Source organism: Melospiza melodia, chromosome 5 (assembly GCF_035770615.1).
Source record: "Melospiza melodia melodia isolate bMelMel2 chromosome 5, bMelMel2.pri, whole genome shotgun sequence".
NCBI classification, from domain to species: domain Eukaryota; kingdom Metazoa; phylum Chordata; class Aves; order Passeriformes; family Passerellidae; genus Melospiza; species Melospiza melodia.
The window spans coordinates 90,367,849-90,393,410 of NC_086198.1; the positions used below are offsets into that span (position 1 = coordinate 90,367,849).

Genomic DNA, 25,562 nt, shown 5'->3' on the forward strand with positions numbered 1-25,562 from the left:
GTGTCAGGGGCTCGGAGCAGGATTTTGGGGGAAGATAATTTGGGAAGGGGCCTCAGGATATGTTGGGAAGGTATTTTAGGAAGGTTTTTGGGGAAAGGCATTTTGGGAAGGTGTGAGGTGCCTGGAGCAGGTGTTTTAGGAACATCCTTCGGGAAAACTTTGGGGAAGATGCTTTGGGAACGGTTTCTGGGAAAATGCTTTGGGAACAGTTTTTGGGAAAATGCTTTGGGATGATCTTTTGGGAAGGTGCATTGGGAGAGTGTGAGGTGCTTTGGGAAAATCCTTTTGGGAGTCATTTTGGGCAAGAATTTTGGGAAGAGATTTTGGGAAGGGGCTTCAGGAAGATGCTCTGGGAAGGGGAGTTGGGACAGCGGGAGGCGCTTTGGGAGATACTTGGGGCAAATATTTTGGGAAGACACTTTGGGAAGGGGCTCTGGAAAAGTATTTGGGGAAGGTCTTTCAGGAAGGTATTTGGGGAAGGATTTTTGGGAATATTTTTCAGGCAGGTTTTGTGGGATGGGGAGATTTGTGTGAGAGTTTCAGGAAGCTGCTTTGGGAGGGGTTTTGGGGAATGTTTTTCAGGAAGGTGCTTTGGGATGGGGAGATTTGTGTGAGAGATTCAGGAAGACACTCTGGGAAGGTTTTTCAGGAATGTTTTTCAGGAAGGGAAAGGAAGGTTTTTTGGGAATGCTTTTTGGGAAGGGGAAGGTTTTTTGGGAAGGGGAAGGTTTTTTAGGCATGTTTGTCGGCAAGGTGTTTTGGGATGGGGAGATTTGTGTGACAGATCCAGGAAGCCACTTTGGGAAGGTTTTTGGGGTATGCTTTTCAGGAAGGGGAATGTTTTTTGGGAATGTTTTTTGGGAAGAGGAAGGTTTTTTGGGAATGTTTCTCGGCAAGGTGCTTTGGCATGGGGAGATTTGTGTGAGAGATTCAGGAAGACGCTTTGGGAAGGTTTTTTGGGAATGTTTTCGGGGAAGATGCTTTGGAGAAGCGATTGGGGCCGAGCCCAGGGACACCCGGTGGGGCAGAGGGGGCGGGACAGGGAGGGGACAGGGAGGGGACAGGGAGGGGACAGTGCCACCTCCACCTGCCGCCCCTGCAGTTCCCGCGGCCGCCACCGGGTGGGGCCGTCGGGCCGGGAGTGAGCGGCGGGCGCGGGGGGGGGCGCGGGGCCCGCGGGGCTCGGGGGGCTCCGGGCCGGGATGCGCCGGCCCCGGGGGGGGATCCCCGCTCCACAGGCACCGATCCCACCCTGGGGGCACCCGCGGGGGGACAGGAGGGGTCCCCGCTCCGGGATGGTGACGGGAATTCCCATGGGATGTGGTTTTTTGGGGGGGGGGGGGGGGGTCTCCATCCCTTCGGGAACGGGGAGGGGGTAGCGGGGTTGGGGGTGCGAGGATGCGGGAATTGGGGTGATCCGGGGGATCCCGCCCCTCGGGGGCTATGGGGGGGCAGCCTGGCTCTCCCCCGGGTCACCCCAAAAATCAAAGGGGTGTGGGAACCCCCCCGACCCCTATTCCCTGTGATCCCAGCGGGAACAGAGCGGAGCCAGGCGGGGAGAGACGGGGAGGGGGCTCAGGGGAAAGGGGAACTCAAAGAACTTTTGTTTTTCCTGTAATCTGAAGCAAATGCGTGGCTGCGAGCGGGCGGCCCCGGTACCTGCTGCCATCCCCGGGGTGGGGGGGAAATAAGGGGAATTTTGGGGGGGTTGGAGCCTCCTGGACAATGGGGACACCCCTGGGAAAAGCGGCGTCACCCAGGCTGGCCTGGGAGGCTGCGGGGAGGGGGAGCAGGAAAACCCCCCCTGCAATAAAATAAAATAGAACAAAACCCCAAAATGTGGTGGGGGCACTGAGGAAATCATTGCGAGGTTAATTATCACTGGTAATTAGGGGAGGGTGTTCAGGATTAATGCAAGGGGAAAAAATTGAGGGGGGGGGGGTTGGGTCATGGCAAGGGGGCAATTCTGTAATGGGGGAAATCTGGGAAATAATGGGAAAAGGAGGGGGGTCAGGATCATCAAAGAGGGAGGGAAATTATTCCCGGGAGGAAATGATGGAAAGGGAACATCAACAGACAGGGAGAAATTATTGGGGAGGGGGGAAAAAATCAGCGATTGGGGTGAATGAATGTAAGGTTTGGGGGTAAATCTGCGCCTGGGTGGGGGCAGAGAGGGAAATCACGGACAGGGAAAATAATTAGGGGATAAATTGGGGGGGTGGGTCATTAAAAATGGGGCAACTGATTGGGGGAAGTCCTGTGGGGAAGAAATTTTTGCGGGGGGCAAGTTTTAAGGGTTTAATATTGAGGGGAGTGAGTGGGGCTTAAATGTAGGGGATGGTGGGAGGGAAAGTCGTGAAGGGTTAAAAATGGGGGGAAATATCAGGGATTAAACATTGGGGGAAATGATTGGAGGTTAAATTTGGGAGAATCATCACGAGGGGGAGTCAGGGTCAAATACTGGGGGGTTGTGGTGAGGGGGTAACAAGGAAGGGGTTAAATGGGGGCGGGGGATTGCCAGGGCAAAATGATCGAGAGTTAAATATTGGGGGGGGGGGCAATCAATAGTTAAATATTGGTGGGGGGTGATCGATTAAATATTGGGGGGCTCTGTTATGGGGGAAACAACCAAGGATTAAATCCTGGAGGGGTTGTGTTGAGGGGAAGATGATCAAGGGGTTAAAGTGGGGGGGGATTTTGCCAGGAGAAAATGATGGAGGGTTAAATATTGGAATATTGGGGGGGGGGGCAAATCACGGATTAAATATTGGGGGGGAAAATCAAGGATTAGATAAGGGGCGGGGGGGTTGTGGCAAAGGGAAAAGGACCAAGGATTAAATATTGGGGGGACGATCCCGGCGGGGTTGTGGCAAAGGGAAAAGGACCAAGGATTGAATATCGGGGGGCCAATCCCAAGTGGATCAAATACAGGAGGGGGCTGTGGCAAAGGGAAAAGGATCCAGGATTGAATATTTTGGGGACAATCACAGGGGGTTTAAATACAGGAGGAGGGGGGGTGTTGTGGCAAGGGGAGAAGGACCAAGGATTGAATACTGGCGGGACAATCCCAAGTGGATCAAATCTAGAGGGAGTTGTGGCAAAGGACCAAGGATTGAATATCGAGGGGCCAATCCCGAGTGGATCAAATCCAGGAGGGAGCTGTGGCAAGGCGAACACGATCTCGGGTTGAACACTGAGACGATCCCGGACTAAATCTCGGGGCGACCCTCGCTTGGGGTGTCCCGGGGGGGAGCTGAGGGTGTCGGGGGAAAGCTCCCGGTGCCCTCCGCTCCTCTCCAAGGGTTAACGCGAGCGGACGGGGGTCGGGGCTGAGCCGCGCTCGTCTCTCCTCAGGCCGGCGGCGGCGGCGAAGGAGCAGCGGCAGCAGGAGGAGGAGGAGGAGGAGGAGGAGAAGAGGAGGAGAAAGAGCAGCAGGAGGAGGAGGAGGAGGAGGAGGATGAGGCCGAGCAGAGCGGCGTGACCGAGGCGCGGGCTCCGCGCCAGGGCTCGCACGCTCCAGCGCCGCGTCCCCCGGGCCGGCCCGGCCCCCCCGAGCCTCTGAAGTGCGGGTGGGGGCGCGGGGGGAGCAGCGGCGCTGGCGGCCGGCCCAGCCCCGGCTTCCCCGCCTCTATATAAACACACATTTGACTTTCTTTTGCCTCAAAGCGAACAGTGCAGAGGGGCTTTGCCCAGCAGCCCTGCCTCCCTTCTTTTTTTTTTTTTTCTCTCTCTTTTTTTTTTTTTTTTTTTTTTTTCTCCTCTCTCCTCCTTTGCCTTCCTCCTCCTTTACAGAAGTCTGGTGAAAAGTCTGGGGCTCCCAAATAAGCGGCGTCGCGAGAGATCTGTATTTATAGGGAGATATTTATATATATGTAGAGATAGAGCTATAAACCGAACCGGCTCGCTGCGTGTGTGTAGATACATATATACAGCTATTTAATTCTTCCATCTCTCCAGCTCGTGGCTGAAATATTTTAAGATTTTTTTTTAACTTTTTTTTTTTTTTAAATCTCGCTCCTTTTTCCCCTCTTTTCCCCCCTTTCTCCCCTTTTTTTATTTTCCTTTTTTACTTCTCCTCTTTTTTCCCCCCCTCCTTCTGGTGTGTGTGGCTTTGCCTTGCAAGCGAGCGAGAGCCAGAGCATCTGCAGTTGGACTTTTTGGGGTCTTTTTTTTTTTTCCGCCACTCCAAGGTTTTACTTTTTTCCATTTTTTCTTCTTTTTAAATTTTTTTTTCTTTGCTAATTTTTTACCCCTTCTCCTTTCCCCCCTCCTCATCACCCCCGCCCCATTTTTTTGGAGGGGGGGGGCGCTGCTTTTCCTCTTTTTATTTTTTTTTTCCCCTTTCCCCTCTCTTTCCGTGCGCGCGTGGTGCCTTTTCTCCGTGTCACTCTGTCAAGTTTGCCCCAAACAAGCCCAAACTTCGCAGCGAGGGGCGCAGCAACCACAGCTTTTTATCCCCCCTCTATTTTTTAAATTTTTTTTTTTCATTTTTTTCCTCCTTTCCCCCTCTTTCCCCTCGCCGCTTCCCCAACCTGCCAGCGCCGAGGGGGGCGAGCCGGGGGCCCCCTCGCCCCAGGACCCCCCAAGCAGCGCCGAGCGGGCGCTCCGCACTCGCCGTTCCCTCCGCGCGTGTGTGTGGGTGCGAGCGTGGTGCCTGTCAAGGGGCCGTTTCTCTCCCCACCCTCCTCCTCCTCCCTTCTTTCCAAATATGCTTTTTGCAAGTTTTGATCTCGTCTCGGCACTGGCTACCCTCGCCGCGTGCTTGGTGTCACTGACTTTGCTGCTGGCCGTGTCCCAACAGCTGTGGCAGCTCCGCTGGGCTGCCACCCGCGACAAAACCTGCAAGCTACCAATCCCCAAAGGCTCCATGGGATTCCCTTTAATCGGAGAGACCTTCCACTGGCTGCTGCAGGTAAGGAGGATTCCCTCATGCCCTGCTCCTCGCTGGAACCCGGGTTGGGACCGGTTTGGTTTTTTAGGTTTTTTTTTTTTTTTTTCCCCCTCGGATCGGTGCTGTTTTAGGGGCATTTTAGGGCTTTTTCTCGCTGTATTTTTTTTCTCCCCCGTCTTCTTTCCCTTCCGATTGCATCATGCGGCTCCTCGGCGAGCCCGGGGCGGCAGAGCCAGAGCCGGAGCCGGGGGAGCGGCGGCGGCACCGCGGGGGCAGCGCGGCCGGGCTCGGCGGGGCTGCCCCGGGCTCGGCATCGCCCCCGCGCTGCCCACCCCCTCCTCCTCCTCCTCCTCCTCCTCCTCCTCAGCCTCAATTCCTGCCAGAGCCCCAAACGCGCAGCGCGGAGCCGCGGGCGGAGGCGGCCCGGGCTGGATGCGGGGGCTCCGCCGCTCGCGTTCCCCCCGAGCCGCGGCTCCGTCCCGGCCCTTCCGCGCTGCCGGCGCCCCTCCCGGCCCGGCTCCCGCGGCGGGGGAAGCCCGCCGAGGTAATCGGGAGATTAACCCGGGATTAACCTCGCTAAACGCCCAACAGCGGCGGGCGGAGCGGGATCCCCCCCGCGCACCGCGGGGCGGCTGCCAAAAAATCGGGGGGAAAGGGGTGAAAAAATCCCGCAGGAGGAGCAGCAGGAGGCGGCCGGGGGGTGCTCGGCTCTCGGGGGGAGCCTCGGGGCGCCCCGGGGCTCGCAGCATCCCGGGAGGGAACCCCCGAGGCGAAGCCGCCGCGCCAGGGTTTCCCCTTCTCTCCTCCCAGCAGCAAAAAGAAAAAAAAAATTAATTATAATAATCAAAGGAGGATGCTCCCGCCCTTCATCGCCGCAGCCGGCGGCGGGGCAGGACAGCCCGGTCCCGGCGGGGACAGCGGCGGCGTCCCCCGGTGTCCCCTCCCCGCCACCGCCGGGGAAGCCCCGGCACGGCGGCCCCGCTCCGCCCGGCGCCGAAGGGGTTAACGGCACTCTCTCAATAGGGCTTTATTTTTTAAAGAAATTTATCAGATTTTTACGGGGGGACCAGAAAAGGGTTCTCGCTTTTCCACCAGGCTCCGTCCAAACAGAGCGCAGGGCTAAAAATACAAAAATTTTGTATAAATTGGACTCCATTCGCAACTTGTGCCGCATAAAGGTGCTCTTTGTGCTGCCCTGGAAATGGTGTACAAATAACTCTTTATTAATGCCACAAAAAGGACTTTAATTATATTTACGCAGATCAAGAAACAGGGTCACCTGAACATCTGAACCTCACAACCGCGCTTTTGTTTCAAAATAAACACCCGCGCTCCCAGCCCGGCGGCGCGGCCGCGGCGCTCGCAGCGCCTCTCCCCGCTCGCCAGGGGGGTTTTTTTTGAGGGGACTCCCCCCTCCCCGCTATTGCTGCCGCTCCGCCGACAAAAGCCCCTGGAGCATGTGGGAAAGTTATTAAAGTCCCTGAAATCTGGAGATTTACTTAGGCAAAGCGCTGCCTTCCTCGAGTAAAATCAGCCCGAGCGAGGAGGGAGGGGAGAAAAAGAGGGGAAAAAAAAAAAAAAGAGACAAAAAGCGAGGGGGTAAAAGGGGAGGGTGTGAAGGAGGGGGGAAAAAAGGGGGGGAAAGGAGGAAAAATAGGGATGTGTGTAAAAGTGATAGGGGAGGTAAAGGGAGAAGTCAAAGGGAGGAGGAGGAGGAAGGGGGGAAGGCACGGATCCCCTGCGGGTGGATGCGGGGTGACCCCAATGCCCCCCCAAAATCCTGCCCCAATTCCCACCCGCTCCCATCCCAACACATCCCAACCCCGTGGCACCCCCGCAGGGCTCCTGCTTCCAGTCCTCGCGGCGGGAGAAGTACGGGAACGTGTTCAAGACGCACTTGCTGGGGCGGCCGCTGGTGCGGGTGACGGGCGCCGAGAACGTGCGCAAGATCTTGATGGGGGAGCACCACCTGGTGAGCACCGAGTGGCCGCGGAGCACGCGGATGCTGCTGGGCCCCAACACCGTGGCCAACTCCATCGGCGACATCCACCGCCACAAGAGGAAGGTCGGTGTCCCTGCTTTTTTCCCCTCCTTTCCTTTTTTTCTCCCCGTTCACCCTCCCCTTTTGCTTTTTCTCCCTCCTTTCCTTCCCCTTTCCTTCCTTCCCCCCATTTTACTCCCCCTTTCCTTTTATTCCCTCATTTCCTCCCCCTTTCCTTTTTCCCCCTCGTTTTTCCTCTCCCTTTCCTTTATTCCCCCTGCCTCTCTTCCCCTTTCCTTTCCCCTCCCAATTTTTTCTTCCCCTTTCCTTTTCTCCCTACTTTTCTTCCCCTTTCCTCTTTTCCCCTTCCTTTCCTTCCCCGTTCCTTTTTCCGCTGCTTTTCCTCCCCCTTTTCTTTTCCCCTCTCCTTTCCTTCCCCTTTCCTCTTTTCACCCCGTTTTTCCTTCCTCTTTCCCTTTCCCCACCCTTTCCTTCCCCCCCCCATTTTTCCTTCCCCTTTCCTTTTTCCCCTCTTCCTTCCTGCCCTTTTCTTTCTTTTTCCCCTCCTTTCCTCTCCCTTTCCTTTTTTCCCCCCCCCCTCTCACTTTATTCCCCATTTCCCCCCGGGTGCGCTGATCCCTTGAGGAATTTCAGGGTGGCTCAGAATGGGGTGGGAGGGGACACTCGTGTCACCCCGAGTCCCCCGCGATGGGGACACGCGTGACAGGGGTGGCAGGGAGGGCTCCTAAAAGGGCACAATGGGGGGACCCCATGGATTGTGACCCCCACCTGGATTGTGACACCCCCACCCTGAACTGCAGGGACATCCCGAGGGGCTTTGGGTGGAGGCAGTGGTGCTGAGAACTTCCTGGGATTTTGGGGAATTTGGGATGAGGGTGGGGGTTTCTGGGGTGAAGCGAGGGTTTGGGGTGGGGTTGAGATCTCTTTGTGTCACCCTGAGGTGACACCAACCTTAGACTCCCCCTGATTTGGCAGTGCCGGCGCCCCTCTGTGTAACCCTGAGGTGACACCTCCCCCTTAGAACCCCTAGATCTGCCTAGTCTGGGGGTGCTGGGACCCATTTGTTTCACCCTGAGGTGGCACCCCCACATCAGCCTGGTTTGGGGTCCTGAGCCCCTCTTGTGTCCCCCAGAGGTGACAGCCCCAGGGCAGCCGGTTTGGGGCTGCAGGGACCCTTATTTGTCCCCATGAAGTGACATTGCCCCCTCACAACCCCCAGATCAGCCTGGTTTGGGGGTGCTGGGACACTTTTGTGCCCCCCTGAAGTGACATCTCCCCTCCTCAGAGCCCCAGCCTCGTTTGGGGGTCCTGGGACCCATTTGTGTCACCTTAGACCCCCCAGGGCAGCTGGTTTGGGGTGCTGAGCCCCTTTTGTGTCCCCCAGAGGTGACACCCCCAGGGCAGCCAGTTTGGGGGTGCTAAGCCCCTTTGTGTCCCCCTGAGGTGACACCTCCTGCCTTAGAAACCCCAGGACAGCCTGGTTTGGGGGTGCTGGGACCCCTTTATGTCCCCCCCTCAGAGCCCCAGCCTGGTTTGGGGTGCTGAAGCCCATCAGAGGTGGGGACAGTCGCCGTGTCCCCCCTGCTGCAGGGCTGCTGGCAGTGCTGGCATGGCTGTCACACCCCATGGGCTCTTTTCCAGCTGGATCTGGGCTGGGAATGGTTTGGGATGAAGGGGAGGTGACCTGGTGATGGTGGTGACACCGTTGGGGACACGAGGCCGTCCCCATCCCTGCCCCAGGGCCGGGTCCCTGCTCCAGCAGCGTTTCCTATTTTGGAGGATTTTCGTAAAACCCCTTCCAAAGCTATGAAAATTCCTTCCCCCTTTTCTCCTGGGGGAGATGACAGGAAGACAAACAGCACATGACACCCGTTAGTCACAGCACCGAGCAGTGACGCCACAAAGAGCTGAGCCTGTCCCTGCCCCAAACCAGGAGCAGCTCAGCCCCTCCAGTTCCGGGGTTTTCCCTTCAGAATGGAGATGGTTTTCCTGCCAAGGGGTGGTGATGGGGCTGCCGCCATCCAGGAGGAAAATTGGTTTGTTCCCTATCCAGGTCAGGTTCATCCCTTATCCAAGGAGGGTTCATTCCCTCTCCAAGGAGAGTTCATTCCCTATCCAAGGAGAGTTCATTCCCTATCCAAGGAGAGTTCGTTCCCTATCCAAGGAGAGTTCGTTCCCTATTCAGGGCAGGTTTATTCCCTATCCAAGGAAATTTTATTCCCTATTCAGGGCAGGTTTATTCCCTGTCCAGGGCGGGTTTATTCCCTATCCAAGGAGATTTTATTCCCTATCCAGGACAGGTTTATTCCCTGTCCAGGGCGGGTTTATTCCCTATCCAAGGAGATTTTATTCCCTATCCAAGACAGGTTTATTCCCTGTCCAGGGCGGGTTTATTCCCTATCCAAGGAGGGTTCATTCCCTATCCAGGGTGGATTTATTCCCTATCCAAGGAAGGTCCATTCTCTATCCAAGGAGGGTTTATTCCCTGTCCAAGGAGGGTTCATTCCCTATTTAGGGCAGATTTATTGCCTACTCAAGGAGAGTTTATGCCCTGTCCAGGGCAGGTTTCTTCCCTTTCCAGGACAGGTTTATTCCCTGTCCAAGGCGAATTCATTCCCTATCCAAGGAGGGTTCATTCCCTATGCAAGGAGGGTTAAGCAGGATCAGGCAGAGATCTGCAGGTGCTTCTGTGCCCATTCCCTGCTCCTTTCATCCTCCTGCACCTCTGGATTCTTTTTTTTGCTCATCCAAAGTGGCCTTTGCTGGCCTGGATAAAACCACGGAATTCCGGCCTCGGGAGCGGGCCCAGGGGACTGTGGGTTATGGGGTCATGGAAAAGGGAGACCTGACCTCTGTGGGATCCTGGTGAGGATCCTTTGAGATTGCCACCAGGGCTGGGCTGGGCATAAACCCGGCAGAGGTTTCCTCTCTCCTCCGTGGCTCTTCCTGATGTTCTCACTCCCTGGTTTTTCCCTGGGAAAAACCACGTGGCCAACCCTAAACTCTGAAACCCAAGGCTTTTGGAATGTTCTTTGTCCTAAAGATCTCCTCAAAACCCTTTCTGTGTCCTGAGTGGGTGTTGGATGTTAGGAAGGAATTGTGCCCTGGGAGGGTGGGCAGGGGCTGGGATGGAATTCCCAGATTTGCTGTGGCTGCTCCTGGATCCCTGGGAGAGTCCCAGGCCAGGCTGGGATGGGATTTGGAGCATCCTGGGAGCTGTCCCTGGCCGTGACAGAGAGTGGAACTGATGATCTTTCAAGCCATTCCAACTCAAGCCTTTCCATAATTCTTTGATTTTTGGCATCACTTGTGATTCCAAGCCGGCTAGACTCCTAATTCCTAATTCATTCCTAAATCTCAATTAACTCCTAAATCCTAATTCCTGCATCAGGTGTGGCCAAAAGCCTCCCGAGCTCAGGAATTCCAACAAAATCCCGTCCCAGGACAACCCCGGCTCCTTCTCCCACTCCTTGGTGCTCTTTGAACTCCCACAAACTCTTTCCCCAGGATCTGGGACACTCTGGGAGTTAATTGTTTTTTCAAGATTTCCCTTTCATCAGATGGAGATTGAGTCCAGCTCTGGAATTCAGGAGTTTCAGCCTCATTTCTTCCCTCCATCTCCTGCTAATCGCTGCTTTTGGGAGCCGAGCACCTCCCACCCCACCCAGCCTGGGCTGATCCCGATTTAGGGAATCCTCCTCTCCCCAAAAACCCATCCCCGAGCTGCGCTCGGAGATAAACTGAGCCTCCTCTAATGAGGTGAAAATCGATGATTTTGCTCTTATCAAGATTCCAAGGAGCAGATTAAGACTGTCCCTTCAGGTGTGGCCTCTTCAGAGCTCGTTAATCCCGAGTTTTTGTTGTTCTGCTGTTCCAATTTCCAGCTCTCCTCACCCTGAAACTCAGAGGTCTCAGGAGAAAGGATTCAGACCTAGGGCGAGATTAAATCTTAAACCGAGCCTGAGTTCTCCTCTTGACCTGCCAGGGAAGCAAGGGAAGGACTTGGAAAAGGCAGAATTTTTCACGGGATTCTCCAATTTTTCACAGGATTCCCCAATTCCCTAATTTCCTTTCCACAGCGAGGGCGCTGCTCTTGAGAGGTTCATGGAAAGATTTGGAGCAGCTGGAAGCTCCGTGGAGAGAGGATTTCCTGGGAAATCTCTTTGGTGGGTGATGATCCAGGTTAAAGCACTGTGGGGTTTCCCGGTGTTCGGTGACCTCGCGGATTCTGGGGTTTGTTTCATCTCTGAGCTCGAGCCTTCACTTGTCCCTTCCCAACTCCCTGATCCTGCCACAAATTGAGGCGAAATTCCTCACCTGGCCCAGAATTTTGGCCAAAATGAGGAAAAGCAGAGCATGGAAGCCACCTCTGCTGCCCTTCCAACCATGTGGGACCATCTCCAGCTCTTGTCCACGGCCATGAATCCCCCTCATCTTCCCAAACCCCCTAAAACGGAGCTGCGTTTATTTCCAGCAGCTCCTCTTCCAGCAGCATTCCCTGGCAGCCGCTCCGTGGTCTCCAGATTGTCCCTGGGATGTGGAGATGAGCTCCAAACTCAACATGTTCCTGCAGGAGGGTGCTGGGATCCTGCCAGGGATCAGCTGCTCGCTGCAGCTTTCCAAGGAATTTCAGCTCCTCCGCGGAATTCCGGGATCAGCGAATTCCCACTGGATGACACTTGGATGGGATCACGGATAGGGTGGGATGATTCAGGTGTTGGAGCTCTTCTCTCTTTCCTGTTTCCATGTCCCAGCTGTTTTTTGGGATCTTTATGGATTCTTTATCCCATTCCATGTGTAATATCCAGGAGTCTTGATCCTGTAGGTGTCGGTAAAGGATTCTGGGATGCAGGAGGACCCCAATCCTAACCCTATGGAAGCTTTTTCCCGTCCCAAATTTATCAAATTTCCCCTCCAGGAGGCTGCCGAAATTCCTATAAATCAGAAGAAACTTTCCTGGTTTGGGAAACAAGGTTACAGAGAGGGAATTGCAGGATATGGAATCAGCTTGAGGCAGAGTGGAAGGCTGGGAACAGGGAATTCCTGTGGCAAGGAATGCCTTCACTGCAGGTGTCACTGGCACTGAAAATTCCTATAAATTGAGGAAAATCTCACTGTTTTGGGAAATGAACTCTCCAGTTGCCGAGAGGGTTTGGAGTCAGCCGGGAGCAGGGATGTGAGGCAGGATGGAGGACTGGGAATGGGGAAAATTGCTGCCCCATGGAATGGCTGCACTGCAGATGTCCCCAGTGCTGGCTCTGGCTTTGGCCTTGGAGCAGTTTACAAGGAATAACTGACAGCAGCTCCAAACACCTCTCCCACTTTTCTGGGATATTTATCCCGGCCAGGCTGTTCCTGCTGCCGGATCACGGAGTCTATGTTGATGTTGGAGAAGGATCTGGGCCACCCCTGCTGGAGCCGGAGCTCCACAGTGGAATTTCTGTCTGGAATCTCCTCCAGGTTCCTCAGAGGAGTGACCCTGGTGGCTGAGCAGGGTTTTGGTGGCAGATCCCTGTCCCTGCCTGCTCCGTGATGGATCAGCGTCATCCCTTGGGATTGGAGCTCCTCCTGGAACTCCCTGGGAAGGGTTGGTGGGATCATTCCAGCTCCTGCTCCATGCTCCAGGGGTCTCCCCATCCTGCTCTTGTCCCATCCTGGCTCTTCCCTCCATCCTTGTCCCATCCAATCCCATCTTGACCGCTTCAATTCCCATTTCCACCCAGAAAACCCCAGATTTTGGGAGCGTTGATTCTGGGGTGAAAGGAGCCATAAAGAGGGCAAAACAAGCCTGATCCTTGGGATCCTGAAGCCTCTGCTTTTATGGGAATTCCAGCAGGAAGCTGGAATTTGGCACTCCCGTGCCTGCAAGGGATCCTGGTGGAGAAGGAAATGGGAATTGGGAATGACCACAATGCGGCCTTTAGGGTTTTGGTCAAGTCTGAGCAGCGCCCAGAGCCAGGAAGGAGATTCCCAGGATGTGCAGGGAAAGGTGGGATCAGACTTTCCTTGGGATCATCCCGCTTGGCAGGAGAGCGCCGGATTCATGTTCCAGCAGAGCCATCCCAAAATAGCCAGCTCAGAAAAAAAAAAATTAAATTTAAAAAGGCAAAGATGGAATAAAATAAAAGCAATCCTTGGGATTGCTGGGGAGACATCCAGGGATTCCAGGAGGGAGTGGAGCGGAGGGGAGGCCCTGGTTTGTCTCAGTGTCCAAAGCTCCATCGCTCATTAACACACGGCAATTAATGCTCTGCCTCCGAGGCACGCAAGTGTTGAGCTCATTAGCACCGAGTGGAAAGGTCCGAGGCTTTCATATCGTTTGCGAGGGGATTAAGAGCACAAAAGGGGCCATAAATTTACAGGCAAATATAAACCAGCTGCTGGGGGGGAGGGAGGGATCGGGATCGGGATCAGGATGGGGGAGAGGGCTGCAGGAGGAAGGAGCCATGGGAGGTGGAGGAATGGATCTTTTCCTACAAAAAAACCCCTGGACTGAGGTTGTTAACAGGGTTTTTTTCTTTTAGGGTTTTTAGGATTTTTTTCCCAACCTGGACTGAGGTTGTTAGCAGGGGATTTTTTTAGAGTTTTTAGGAATTTTTTTCCCGATGTCTATCCAACCCTCCTAGCCCATTCCGTGGCGGAAAAGAAACCATCCCAGTCCATCAGAGCCAGCTCCCAAAATTATATCAAACAGGCTGAATTCCAGCTGCGATCAGCTCCAGCCCCTTCTCCATGCCCTGGGAGCCTCAATCCACGGGCAAAAGCCTCTGGAGCAGGGAAAACCTTCCGTGGATGGAGGATGGCTCCTGCTCCCATTCCGGGGGAAGAATTCCTGGGCTGGGTTGGCTCCTTGACTTTAGACCAGGCAGTGCTGTAAATCCAGAGTAATTTTAATTACTTTAATCAGTTTTAATCCAAGGGATTTAAAAAATTACCAGTTTTAATCTAAAGGATTAAAAAAAAAAAAAGAAAATGGAGGAGCTCCTGGCTAAAACGCAAATTTGGGGGGATTTCATGGTGCCTGCCATCCCATGAGCTCCAGGCCCACTGTGCTGGCGGAGCAGGATTGTGGCTGTGGGATACCCTGGGATCCCCAAATTTGGATTTTCTGCCTTCCAGGGTGGGAATTTTTGGCTGGCTTGGGAGGGGTGGAGAAGGTGAAGCCCCTCCTTGGGCAGGAACTGGGTGGAGCTGCAATCCAGGCTCCACTTCCAGAGCGATCGGGAGCGAATCCCAGGGATGTGAGGGACCAGGAGCGAATCCCAGGGATGTCAGGGAGTCAGGATCCATCCTGCACCTTTTGTGTTTTCCATCCATCCTCCCAGGCAGCTCAAGGACCCTCCTCAGTTGTGGTTTGTGACATTCCGCTCATCCCTCTGGTGGTAACAGAGTTCTCCATCCCTTCCCAGGTGGAATTTTCCCCTGAAATCTCTCTCCCCTGCTGGTTTTCCAGCTTCCTTCTCCTTGTAGGGTTGAAATCACCTCGTGGGGTCACCTCAGCCCCTGTCCCCTCCTCCCTGGAGGAGCTTTAACCCTCACCTGGCCTGCAGGAGCTCCCCAGGTGTTTGCTCATCCCACAGAGGCCTTGCAATCCTCAGGATTTCCTTGGAGGAATCCTTTTTCCCAGCTTTTTTCCCTTATTCCTTCCCACAGGACCATGCATGCTCTAGAAGGGGTTTTTATTCCTTTGGGATGAAGTGACTGCACCATGGATTGGGAATTTCTCACTCATCCCTTCCCAAGTGTGGCTCTGCTCTGTTCCCGGTTCCTGGAATTCTTGGCAGGACCGAGGACTGCTTTATTTTTACGTCTGGCTTTGTCTCTGGGTTACTTAAATCCATAGGGATCCTTCTCTTCTGTCCTCTCTCCGTGCTCCAGGAAAACCCGTCAGCTCAGTAAAAACTGGGATTTTCCTCCTGATGTTTCACTTCCACTGGTTCCCTGGGAAAGCTGTTCTCCTCCTTGTCTCCAGGGAACCCTTCATGCCCACACCACGGGCAGTGATCCATCACCCATCGGGATAGCCCATCCCAGGGGTCGGAATTAGGTCATCAAGGTCTCTTCCAACCCAAACCATTCCATGATTCCCTGAGGATTCCCTGAGGAAGGAGAGCTCTGACTGTGCCCACTGGGTTTGTGGGATTCTCCTTCCCCACGGCTCCATCCACAGGGATCCCAACTGGATCCCAGCTGGCTGATCCCACTTTTCTGATCCCTCTTCTCTGAACACAGCTCCCATTGCTTTCCCGTGACATCCACAGATGTGGGATTGTTCTCCCTCCTTGAGGAGTGCAAGGTGAATTTTATTCTCATTTTTCTCCATAAATAAAAGGGAGAGGACACTGGGAGCAGCATTCCAAGCTGATCAATCCCAGTGCCTTTTGGTACCCCCAGAAATTCAGCAGAGAAGCCGAAATTTCTTGATGGAATTCTGCTGGGGATGGAATTTTTGGGAGACTGAGGCAGTTTTGCAGAGGGGCTGCTGAAGCTTGGTCCTGGCTCTGCCCCACAGCCCCTTTGAACTCTCAGCCTTGAAAATTTGGGATTGAAAACAGGGCCTTAAAGGGTTTGAGACTGAAAAAAAAGCATTGGAGGGTTTAGGAGTGAAAGTGAGGCCTTAAAGGGTTTGGGATCGAAAGCAGGGCCTTGAAGGGTTTGGGATTGAAATCCTCCCGTGCTGCGTGGGGGATTTGTAGGAGAGATTTTTGAACATGGAGATTTTTGAGTTGTGTGGAAATGCAGATCTTGGGGTTAATTTTATTCTGAACTTGACTGGAAATGCTGGAGTTAGGACAGCCCTCGAAGGTGCATCATGACATGACCCGAGGATCCAAAATGATCCTTCCATTTTTTCCAGCAGTTTTTTTTTTTGAGAATCATTTGAATTTCAGTGCAAGAGCCTTTGGCAAAGGCACCTCATTCCTTTCAGCCTGGAGGCTCCAGCTCCTGTTCCCAGACTCCCGTTGGAGGCTGGAGCGTTCACGAGAGCCTGGATTCCTCCAGGATGGAGCCTTCCATGTGCTCTATTTCCAAAAAGATGAGGGGGAGAAAAGGAGTCAGTTCTTTTCTTGTGTGCTCCATTTCCATGTGCTCCATTTCCAAAAAAAACAAGGGGGAGAAAAGGAATCAGTTCTTTGCTGTGTGCAAAGCCCAAACCTTTTATAAAGAGTGTGTCCGGGCAGGAATGGGATTTTTTGGAATTTTCTCTCCTTTTGTGGTGCCTTTCCAACTTTTTTGCTGTGTTTTCCCTTTGTTCACGCTCCCAGTACCAGCATGGCCTCTTGCCCATGAACCACCTCCAAAAATATCCCAGTTTCCAATCCCGCTGGAGCACGGGAATGGGCTCTGGAGAGGGGCAGACATCCAGGATAATGTGGTGATGGGACAGGACTGGGACAAACACAGCCTGGCCTTTGGAAATGTGGGAAAAGTTAGGATGAATCCAGGTTGAGATGTTGCTTTGGATGTTTCCCGACGTCTCCTGTCGGCCAAACCTCTGGCAGGTGCCAAACTGGTTCTTGAAAACATTTCCAGGCTCACCTCGCCTCCTTTTGGTCGGGCCAGCGGCTCCAGGCTGGATGGGATGCAGGTGGCTGATCCCAACATTTCAGTTTTCCTCCTGGAGGGGAAGAATGGAAAGCTCCATTCCCTCTTTTGGGAGCCAGGTAGGAGCGAGGGGCCTGGAAATCATGGATGGCCAAAGGCAGGGATGGGTGCTGGCGCTGGGGGTGGGAAGGAGAAAGCCATGAAAAACAGGGTCCCCCATATCCCAACCAGGCATGGAATCACTGCTGGAGCTCACGGAATTCCTTCAAATTCCCTGGCTGTGGTTTAAGGATGGGGCTGGAGAATTCTCCAGCTGGGAAAGGTGGCACTTTGCTGTCACATGGAGCTGGAGCTGAGGCACTGGGAAGGCATTTTCTGCCTTTGGAAAACCATAAATCCTTAAATATCTTTTTTCTATGTAAGACAGAGTGGGAAGGTTCCAGCTGGGCTCACTGGGTGGTGGGGTCTCCATCAGTGTGGATGTAGGATGGAAATGAGCACCCTTGGATGGAGCAAATCCTGAGATTTGGCTCTTTTGGAGACATTCTCCAACGTGGAAAAACTCTTTCCAGCATCCCCAAAAAATCCTGGCCCCCCTTGTGGCTGCACCACAGCTGGGCTCTGGCATCTCCGGGTTAACAAAGCTGAGTTTAGAGACGATTTTGCCTCTTGGCAGCTCTGGAACAACTTTTCCTTGCCCCGATTCTCCTCGGCTTCGCCTGGATTCGCTCCTGGAGCAGCCGAGCCGCTCGGCCCGACTTCACTAGAGGGCGCAGGAATTTTAGGCTAGGAACGCTTCGTCGGGGAAAGTTGGCTGCCTTCTGCTCCTTTTTAATCAACTGGAAAGATGCAGGGTTGAACTGGAGGTGACTGGAAGGGGATCCAGACTTGTGTCTGGCCGGGGAAGGATCTGCTGACATGTGGGATTAGACGGAGCTCGGGCCGTGCTCGGGAGCTCCAGGGAGCAGCCAGCTGGAGGAGCCTCCTGGCGCGAGGAGAGCGCCCAAAAATTGCCGAGAAAGAACAAAATCCCCCTCACCCCCCGGCGCTTGACCTCCCCCTTGTCAGGTTTGTGCTGATCCCATAGGGAGGGGTTCGGTTTTCTCTTCCAAAGGATCCCCCCTTCTGTTCACGCCAGTCCTTAGGACAGGATCTTTTGTCTTGGGAGGATCCGGGGTTGTGGATCCAGCCCCCCACAGCTGGACAGCTGTTTTAGGACCAGAGGCACCTCTGGGACCGTGTCCCTTCGTCAGGGAGCAGGGGGTCCCCAGGTGCTTCTCCTGTGGGAGATGCCAGGGAAGGACAAAGCCAGGAGCCCCCAAATGTCACCTCCACTGGGGTGGTGGCCCCCGGCAGGGATGCAGACTCCTAAATCAATGTCCCCTCATTGGCCCTGCTTCCAGCTGAGGAAACTGAGGCACGGGGAGTGTTTCGGGACATTCACTGCAATCCTCTGTCCTTATTCCAAGCTCCTCAGCATGGATGAAGGGCAGGTGAGAGCTGGCTGGGGACACAGCAGTGTCCCTTTGCCAGGATCTCATCCATCCCTGTGGAAGAGCTCATGGATCCTGGCTCTGCATCAAACCCCGGTGTCCTGCTCATGTGCAAAGGAACCATTCCCTTCCCCATTCCCTTCCCACTTTCCCCACTTCCCACCTTCCCCACGCAGCTGAGGGTCTTGGCTTTACCCCCTCTAGCTTTTCCTGCCCGAGCAGCCGCTTTTTCCAGCAGAAGAAGCCTGAACGCCGCTGCCTTTCCAGGCTCGGGATGGATGCAGGGAGGAGGCGGCCGCCGCCGCCCCGTCCCGCTCCCTCACTCCCCGCTGTTCATTCATTCATTCATTGATTCCTCCTCTCATTCATTCATTCATTCATGCCTCGGCTCCGTGCGGCCATCCAGGGATGGCTCCCTGTCCCCAGGCTCGGATTCCCTTCCCTGTTCATCCATCCTCCCATCCCGGGAGTTCCGTGGGCAGCTCCGCGCCGTGCCCTGGGTTTCTCTGGGGGCTCAACCTGGGGCGCAGTGAAGCGGCTCTTGTGGAGGCTCCTGCGCGGAGCTGCGAGGGGACAGAGGTGTTTTTTCACCAAACAAACTCCCGGGGAACGCCGGGCATTAGCAATGAGGGGTCGCAGCCAGGAAAATATTACCTTTCCCTTGGAGTGCTGACTGCGGAGGAAATTCTCACATTTACAGCTCCGGCGAGCCCGGCGCTCATGGAAAAGAGGGGGCGGCTTTGATTTCGCTCCTCTCGGTGGGTTGATAACTTTGGCAGCCCCCCCACCTCGCCTCCATTCCCGCCGGGAAGCGGCCACCGGTGGAGGCTCCGGCGCGCAGCTCCCTCCTTGGAATCCTGGTTTAATTGGATTTTCCTGGAGGCCTGCGGTGCGTGTGCGTCCTGCCCCGTGCGTGTGTGTAGGTTAATAAAAAATAAACAAACAGCGCTTTTCCCCCCTCGCTCGGCGAGGGATGCGGCGGGAATGCCGAATGAAAGCGCTGCTGTGCCGGGAAGGGACATTCCTGGCATTGCTGAGCTCCTCGGAGCGGGCCCGGGCCCAAATTCGAGGAAAAAAATTGGAGTAAGGAGCCGTTAGCGTGGGGGACCTGGGGAGGCCCAGTCCTGCTCACTGTTTACTCGCAGGGCTTAAATTAACGCTGGCTGCTGACATCAGGAATTTTTTTTTTCCCTGGTTTCCCAAGGAAATGAGCCGAGGGCGATCGCGGCCTCTGCGTACGTGCAGCGGCTCTTCCCTGCTTGAACCCCCGTCGGAGTTCAGCCAGACTCCACGGAGATCCTAAAGGCTCCAAAATAATTATTTTGCTTAGTTTTGCATCTGTGAAAAAAAAAAAAAAAAAAAAGGAAGGAAAAGGTAATGGAGAGGTGGGAGGAATTGTCAGTGCTTCCCATTGGGAGAGTTGTGTTTTCCCCTTGGGTTTGTCCGTGTTGGATGCTGGAGAATCCCTGTGGAAAGGGTGCATTAGTGACACCCAAACCACGGGATGAACAGAACTGGGATCCTTTGGACATGGAAATGTGGCTCTGTCCCTCCTGCCACACGTGGGATGGAGGAATCCCTCCCATCCCAGTTTGCTCCGTTATTCCCCATCACTTGTGATGATTGTGGTGGGAATTTTAGGAAGAGCTGGTGTTTCTGACAGCTTTTTAGGAATGGGATGAAGAGCTTGGAATGGTCACACCTCCCGTAGGACACCTTGGACAAGGCCCACATGTGCTGGGTCTGTGGACAAACCTCTCCTCACTGTTTCCCCGCAGGTTTTCTCCAAGATTTTCAGCCACGAGGCTCTGGAGAGCTATCTGCCCAAGATCCAGCTGGTGATCAAGGACACGCTGCGGGCGTGGAGCAGCGAGCCCGAGCCCATCAACGTGTACCACGAGGCGCAGAAGCTGACGTTCCGCATGGCCATCCGCGTCCTGCTGGGCTTCCGCATCCCCGACGAGGAGCTCGGACGCCTCTTCGAGGTCTACCAGCAGTTTGTGGAGAACGTCTTCTCCCTGCCCGTGGACCTGCCCTTCAGCGGCTACAGGAGGGTGAGCTTTGGGGCAGGGTCTCTGTGCTGATAGCGCCAATTAATTAATGGATGGTGATTAATCCGCACCTTTCCCCGTTCGCGGTGGGATTTCTCATCCTCTGACCTCAAGGAGTCCATTTTGGGACATGATTCCTGATTTTTGTGGAGAAGGCAAGGGGAAAATCTGTTCCTTGATAACAGGATATAGTTAAGACTTGCCCAGATTTAATTTGTGTTTTTCCTCATTTGGCAATTTACCTGTGTTTTTTTGCTTTATGGGACCTTTCTCTTTCTAATTCCCTTGGAGTGAAACAGGTCCTCATAATTCTAGGAGCTAAAATACATCCTTGTAATTCCCAAAACTAAAACAGATCCTTCTAATTCCTGGAGTATTCCAGTTTTTATGATGAAAGACGCAAAATGAAAATATAACAAAAAATACGCATAAAATCATATTTTTTTTTCCATGGGGAATTTCGATAACAGAAATACGGGTGTTCAATATTTATTTTTCTGGCATCCCTGCATTTTTTTTTTTTATTGCTGTTTGCCCATGGGAACGATTCCATCCCCTCGGAGCCCGGAATCATTCCCAGCAGCAGGTTAGCCCCAAGCAGCTGCACTCCCGTAGGAATTGCTTTACTGGGACCAGGTGATCAAATTGCTGGGCAAGGGGATTCTTTGGGATGAATGCGCTTTCCTTTGAGAGACGATTTTCCCAGGGATTTCCATACATCCCAGGAGGAGCCCAGGGCTGTGAACCGGTGCCGGACAGGGGCTCCCAGCCCAGACCTGTCATTTACACCTAGGTGTTGATTACTCCTCCTGTGATCTCCCCCACTCCGGCTTTACTCCTCCTGCCCAGGGGACACCTCCAGCATCTTCACACCCTTCTTTGAGCCTTTGCTTTTATGGCTCGGACCTGTCCTGAGCACGTCTGCAGCTCCTGGGATGGGCAAGGTGCTGCTGGTTGTGGCGTGGTCTGAGCGCTTCCTGCTCCTCCACAGGGAATCCGGGCCCGGGAGACGCTGCAGAAGGGGCTGGAAAAAGCCATCCAGGAGAAGCTGCAGAACACGCAGGGCAAGGACTACGCTGACGCCCTGGACATCCTGATAGAGAGCGGGAAGGAGCACGGCAAGGAGCTGACCATGCAGGAGCTGAAGGTAAAGCACTTCCCTGGGGCCACCTTGGGATTGTTCTGCTCAGGGCAGGGCGTTCCTGGAGGGAAAAGTGAGGGATGATCCCAGGAGGAATTTTTGGGGCAGACCTGAGAGCTGGGGGACCACGATGTGTTTGTTGGTGGATCCTGGTGCGATGGACCCAAACCAGTTGCTTTATTAATTTGCTGGTTGTGCCCAGCCCTTTCTACCAAGCGTTCCATGGACTCGTTAAGCTTGGAAAAAGCTTCCAAGGTGATCAAGGCCAACCTCCATCCCCACTAAACCATACCACAAAATTCCACATCCATTCAGTTTTTGAAAGCTTTTGGGGATGGTGACTCCATCGCTGTCCCAGGCAACCTCTTCCAACACTTGGCCCCTCTTCCAGGAAAGAAATTTTCCCTGATATCCAACCTGAACCTCCCTGCTCTCAGAGGAAACCTTGGCCAGCTGCATCCCCTGACCTTTCCACTTCTCCTGGTGCCTCCTTTGCAGGGCACAGGAGCCCCTCAGCAGGTTCTTACCTGCAGCAGGGCCATGGCATGCCAGGAGCCATCTCTTGGGGTTTTTTGTCTGATTCTTGGAGGTTCTGTGTGAAGCTCCTCGTGGTGGCACTGTCCGAGGAGTGACCTTCCAGTTAAACGTGACCAGGCTGTGGCTGCCCCTGGATCCCTGGAAGCCTCCAAGGCCATTAACCTTAAAATCAAGAAAAGAAAAGCTCTAACACCTCCTTTGAGCACCAAGCCAAGAAAAGAGACTTCATAATGTATCTCAAAGTCACTCTGATCAGCTAAAGTCCCAAAAGCCCCTCTGCCCCACCCCTGCGTGTGACCATGTTCACAGTGGTCTCAGGTTGAGGAAAGAGACGAGGATCTGACTCCATGTTTCAGAAGGCTTGATTTATTATTTTATTATATATCTTACATTAAAACGATACTAAAAGAATCGAAGAAAAGCTTTCATCTCAGAAGGCTGGCTAAGAATAGAATAGAAAGGAATGATAACAAAGGCAGCTGTCTCAGACTCTCCGTCCGAGCCAGCTGTGCCCTGATTGGCCATTAATTACAAACAAGCACAAGAGACCAATCACAGATGCACCTGTTGCATTCCACAGCAGCAGATAACCATTGTTTACATTTTGTTCCTGAGGCCTCTCAGCTTCTCAGCAGGAAAAATCCTAAGGAAATGAGTTTTCATAAAAGATGTCTGCGACACCTGTGTCTCACCCTGCTGTGATGGTGTTCACAGGGGTCTTGAAGGAAGAGACGAGGATCTGACTCCACATTTCAGAAGGCTTGATTTATCATTTTTTGATATATATTACATTAAACTGTACTAAAGGAATAGAAGAAAGGATTTCATCAGAAGGCTGGCTAAGAATAGAATAGGAAAGAATGATAACAAAAGCTCTGTCTCGGACTCTCTGTCCGAGCAGCTGATTGTGATTAGCCATTAATTACAAACAACCACATGAGACCAATCACAGATGCACCTGTTGCATTCCACAGCAGCAGATAACCATTGTTTACATTTTGTTCCTGAGGCCTCTCAGCTTCTCAGCAGGAAAAATCCTAAGGAAACAATTTTTCATAAAAGATGTCTGCGACCCGTGTGTCTCACCCTGGCCCTTTCTCTGCCTGCCAGGACGGCACCCTGGAGCTCATCTTCGCCGCCTACGCCACCACAGCCAGCGCCAGCACCTCCCTGATCATGCAGCTCCTCAAACACCCGCGGGTGCTGGAGAAGCTGCGGGAGGAGCTGCGCAGCAAAGGGATCCTGCACAACGGCTGCATCTGCGAGGGCTCCCTGCGCCTCGACAACATCAACGGCCTGCAGTACCTGGACTGCGTCATCAAGGAGGTTCTGCGGCTCTTCACCCCCATCTCCGGGGGGTACCGGACGGTGCTGCAGACCTTCGAGCTGGATGTGAGTAGTGCCGCACCCCGAGCTCCCCAAAACGGCCCAGCTTGCTTGAGCCAAGCTTAGAGGAGACCTCTGAGGGGATAAATGAAGTCCTGCCTAATTAAGTCCTTCTCCCAGGCAATCAGTGGCAGGATAAAGGGATGCAGCCTTAAGCTGCGCCAGAGGAAGTTTAGGTTGGATTTAGGGACAAAGTTCTTCCCAGGAAGAATGGCTGGGCATTGGAATGGGGTGAGGTGATGGAGCCACCATCCCTGGAGGGGTTTAAGCCTGGATGTGGCACTCGGTGCCACCATTTAGTGGATGAGGTGGTGTTAGCTCACAGCTTGGACTTGATGATCTCCAAGGCTTTTCCAGCCTAATTAATTCTGTGATTCTGGCAATGGGATTTGCCCCAGATCCAGCAGTGATGGGATGTGGAGCAAGGGATGCATGGAGCTGTCAGAGAGCAGACGGGTGTGATGCTCCAAAGCCCAGCTCGTGACAGTGACGCCAAACTCTGAGCTGGGGTGTGACAGGGGAAAGGTTTACGGCAAAGGGCATCTCCAGGCTGCTGGATGACAGGCGGATTAGTCACCACCACGGCTGGAATTTCCTCACAGCAAAACAAAATGTCGGGAGCTGCCTTGTCACTGTAAATCCTCCTAATGCAGTGGTTTGAGTCAGAGACCTTTTAAAGTGCTCAGGGGGTGATAAATCCACCCCATTTCTCATCGCCCAGGCCCCGACGTGGGTGTTGGGTGTGTGGTGCTGACAGGCAGTGGGGTGTGGGATGCTGTGGGATCCTCTGGGATCCTCTGGGATGGTCTGGGAAGGGCTGGCTGATATGTGGGGCACGGCACGGGAGAAGCTGCTTCCCCTGCTCAGCACCACGGGGTTCCTGGTAGGCAGCTCCTGCCAGTGACCACCAAGCAAATGAATGGATGGATCATCCCATGAATCCTTGGGATGGAGGGAGGAATAAAGCCAGGATCTGCATCTCTTTGTGCTGTGCTGTCTGGCTTTGCTTTAAACCTACATCACACTTGAGGGATAAATCCCAAATAAATGGGAATAAGCAGGGAAAACTGTGAGGGTGGTGCACAAATTGCCCAGGGATTGTGGATGGCACACATCGCCCAGGGATTGTGGATGCCGCATCTCTGGAAATGTCCAAGGCTGGATGGGGCTTGGAGCACCCTGGGGTAATGAAAGGTGTACCTGCCCGTGGAGGGAGGTGGGACAGGATCAGTTTAGGGTTCCTCCCGACCCAAACCATTCCATCATTCCATGGAAACAAAATTTCTTTATCTCATTCCCCTGCTCCCGCTCCCTCTCCAGCAGGATTGACCCACTCTGCTCTCCTATCCTTCCCTTCCTGCCTCTCCGCAGGGTTTCCAAATCCCCAAGGGCTGGAGCGTGATGTACAGCATCCGGGACACCCACGACACTGCTCCCGTCTTCAAGGACGTGGACGTCTTCGACCCCGACCGCTTCGGGCAGGGCCGGAGCGAAGACAAGGAGGGCAGGTTCCACTACCTCCCCTTCGGAGGAGGCGTACGGACCTGTCTGGGCAAGCACCTGGCCAAGCTCTTCCTCAAGGCCCTGGCCATCGAGCTGGCCAGCACCAGCCGCTTCGAGCTCGCCACCAGGACTTTCCCCAAAATCACCCTGGTGCCCGTGGTCCACCCGGTTGACGGACTCAAGGTCAAGTTCTTCGGACTGGATTCCAACCAGAACGAGATCCTGACGGGCACAGACGCCATGCTGGGGGCCACCGTGTAAAGCCCGCGCCGCCGGTGGCACCAGGGACGGGCGGCCGGGGGAGGCAGGGGTGGGGTGGGGGCGAGGGGATGGACAGGAGGGGAGGAGAGAGGCATGAGAGGAGCTTCTCCACGGCGCTCACCTCCGGATTGGGACTGCTTTTCCAGCAGGGAAGCTGCCGGAAGCATTTTGCTCTTCCCGCGGGACGTGGAGAAGGTCGGGGCGGTGTCGGCGCCTTGTTTCGTCGGGAAGGAGGAGGAAGATCCGCAAAAGCCGAGTCGAGCTGGAATGGCCAACAATACACAGTATCTAATTATTATAAATATATATATATAAATATCTATAAAACACTTCTGCTGCCAAGAGGAGAAGGCCCGACTGTGGGAAAGGCTTGGGAATCAGCCGAGGATCTGAGGTCTGGTGTCCCAGGGCAGCTCTGGGGTCACCTCTGACCTTTTTTTTTTAACAGTGTTAAATTAGCTGGTGATAACAGTGTTTTTACGTTTTTTGAGGTGGGTTTTTTTTTGGTTGGTTGTTTTGTTTTTTTTCATTTGTTTGGTTGTGTTGTTTGTTCTGGAGTGTTGGAGCCTTTCCTTGGCTGGGGGGAGACAACACGGCCCATTCCCAGCCCCTCTCCCGCTGGTGCTGGGGCAGGCTGGGGAGGAGGAGGAGGGGTCGTCTTGCTTTCCAAGAAACCCCTCCTGTGGTGTCTTGCCCGGGACTGAGTCATCCCCCAGGCCTCGGGAGAGGCAGGTTTGCATTTTCCAAGATG

The 25,562-nt window shown here is 54.1% G+C and overlaps 1 protein-coding gene across 1 annotated transcript; it reads left to right on the forward strand.

Moving 5' to 3' along the window:
- The first annotated feature begins 4,591 nt into the window (after positions 1–4,591).
- On the forward strand, positions 4,592–24,849 carry LOC134418849 (cytochrome P450 26B1). Its single transcript, XM_063157795.1, has 6 exons — positions 4,592–4,912; positions 6,732–6,956; positions 19,711–19,986; positions 20,975–21,130; positions 22,772–23,053; positions 24,419–24,849. Exons 1-6 carry the CDS (start codon positions 4,709–4,711, stop codon positions 24,809–24,811), a joined length of 1,536 nt encoding a protein of 511 aa, XP_063013865.1. The 5' UTR covers positions 4,592–4,708; the 3' UTR covers positions 24,812–24,849.
- The last annotated feature ends 713 nt before the right edge of the window (positions 24,850–25,562 follow it).

Excerpts from the sequence above, each read along its gene's own strand:
- LOC134418849 (XM_063157795.1), top strand. The coding sequence starts at position 4,709 with ATGCTTTTTGCAAGTTTTGATCTCGTCTCGGCACTGGCTACCCTCGCC. Across the intron at positions 4,913-6,731 it reads CCTTCCACTGGCTGCTGCAG|GGCTCCTGCTTCCAGTCCTC; the intron begins GTAAGGAGGATT and ends GCACCCCCGCAG. Across the intron at positions 21,131-22,771 it reads TGACCATGCAGGAGCTGAAG|GACGGCACCCTGGAGCTCAT; the intron begins GTAAAGCACTTC and ends TCTGCCTGCCAG.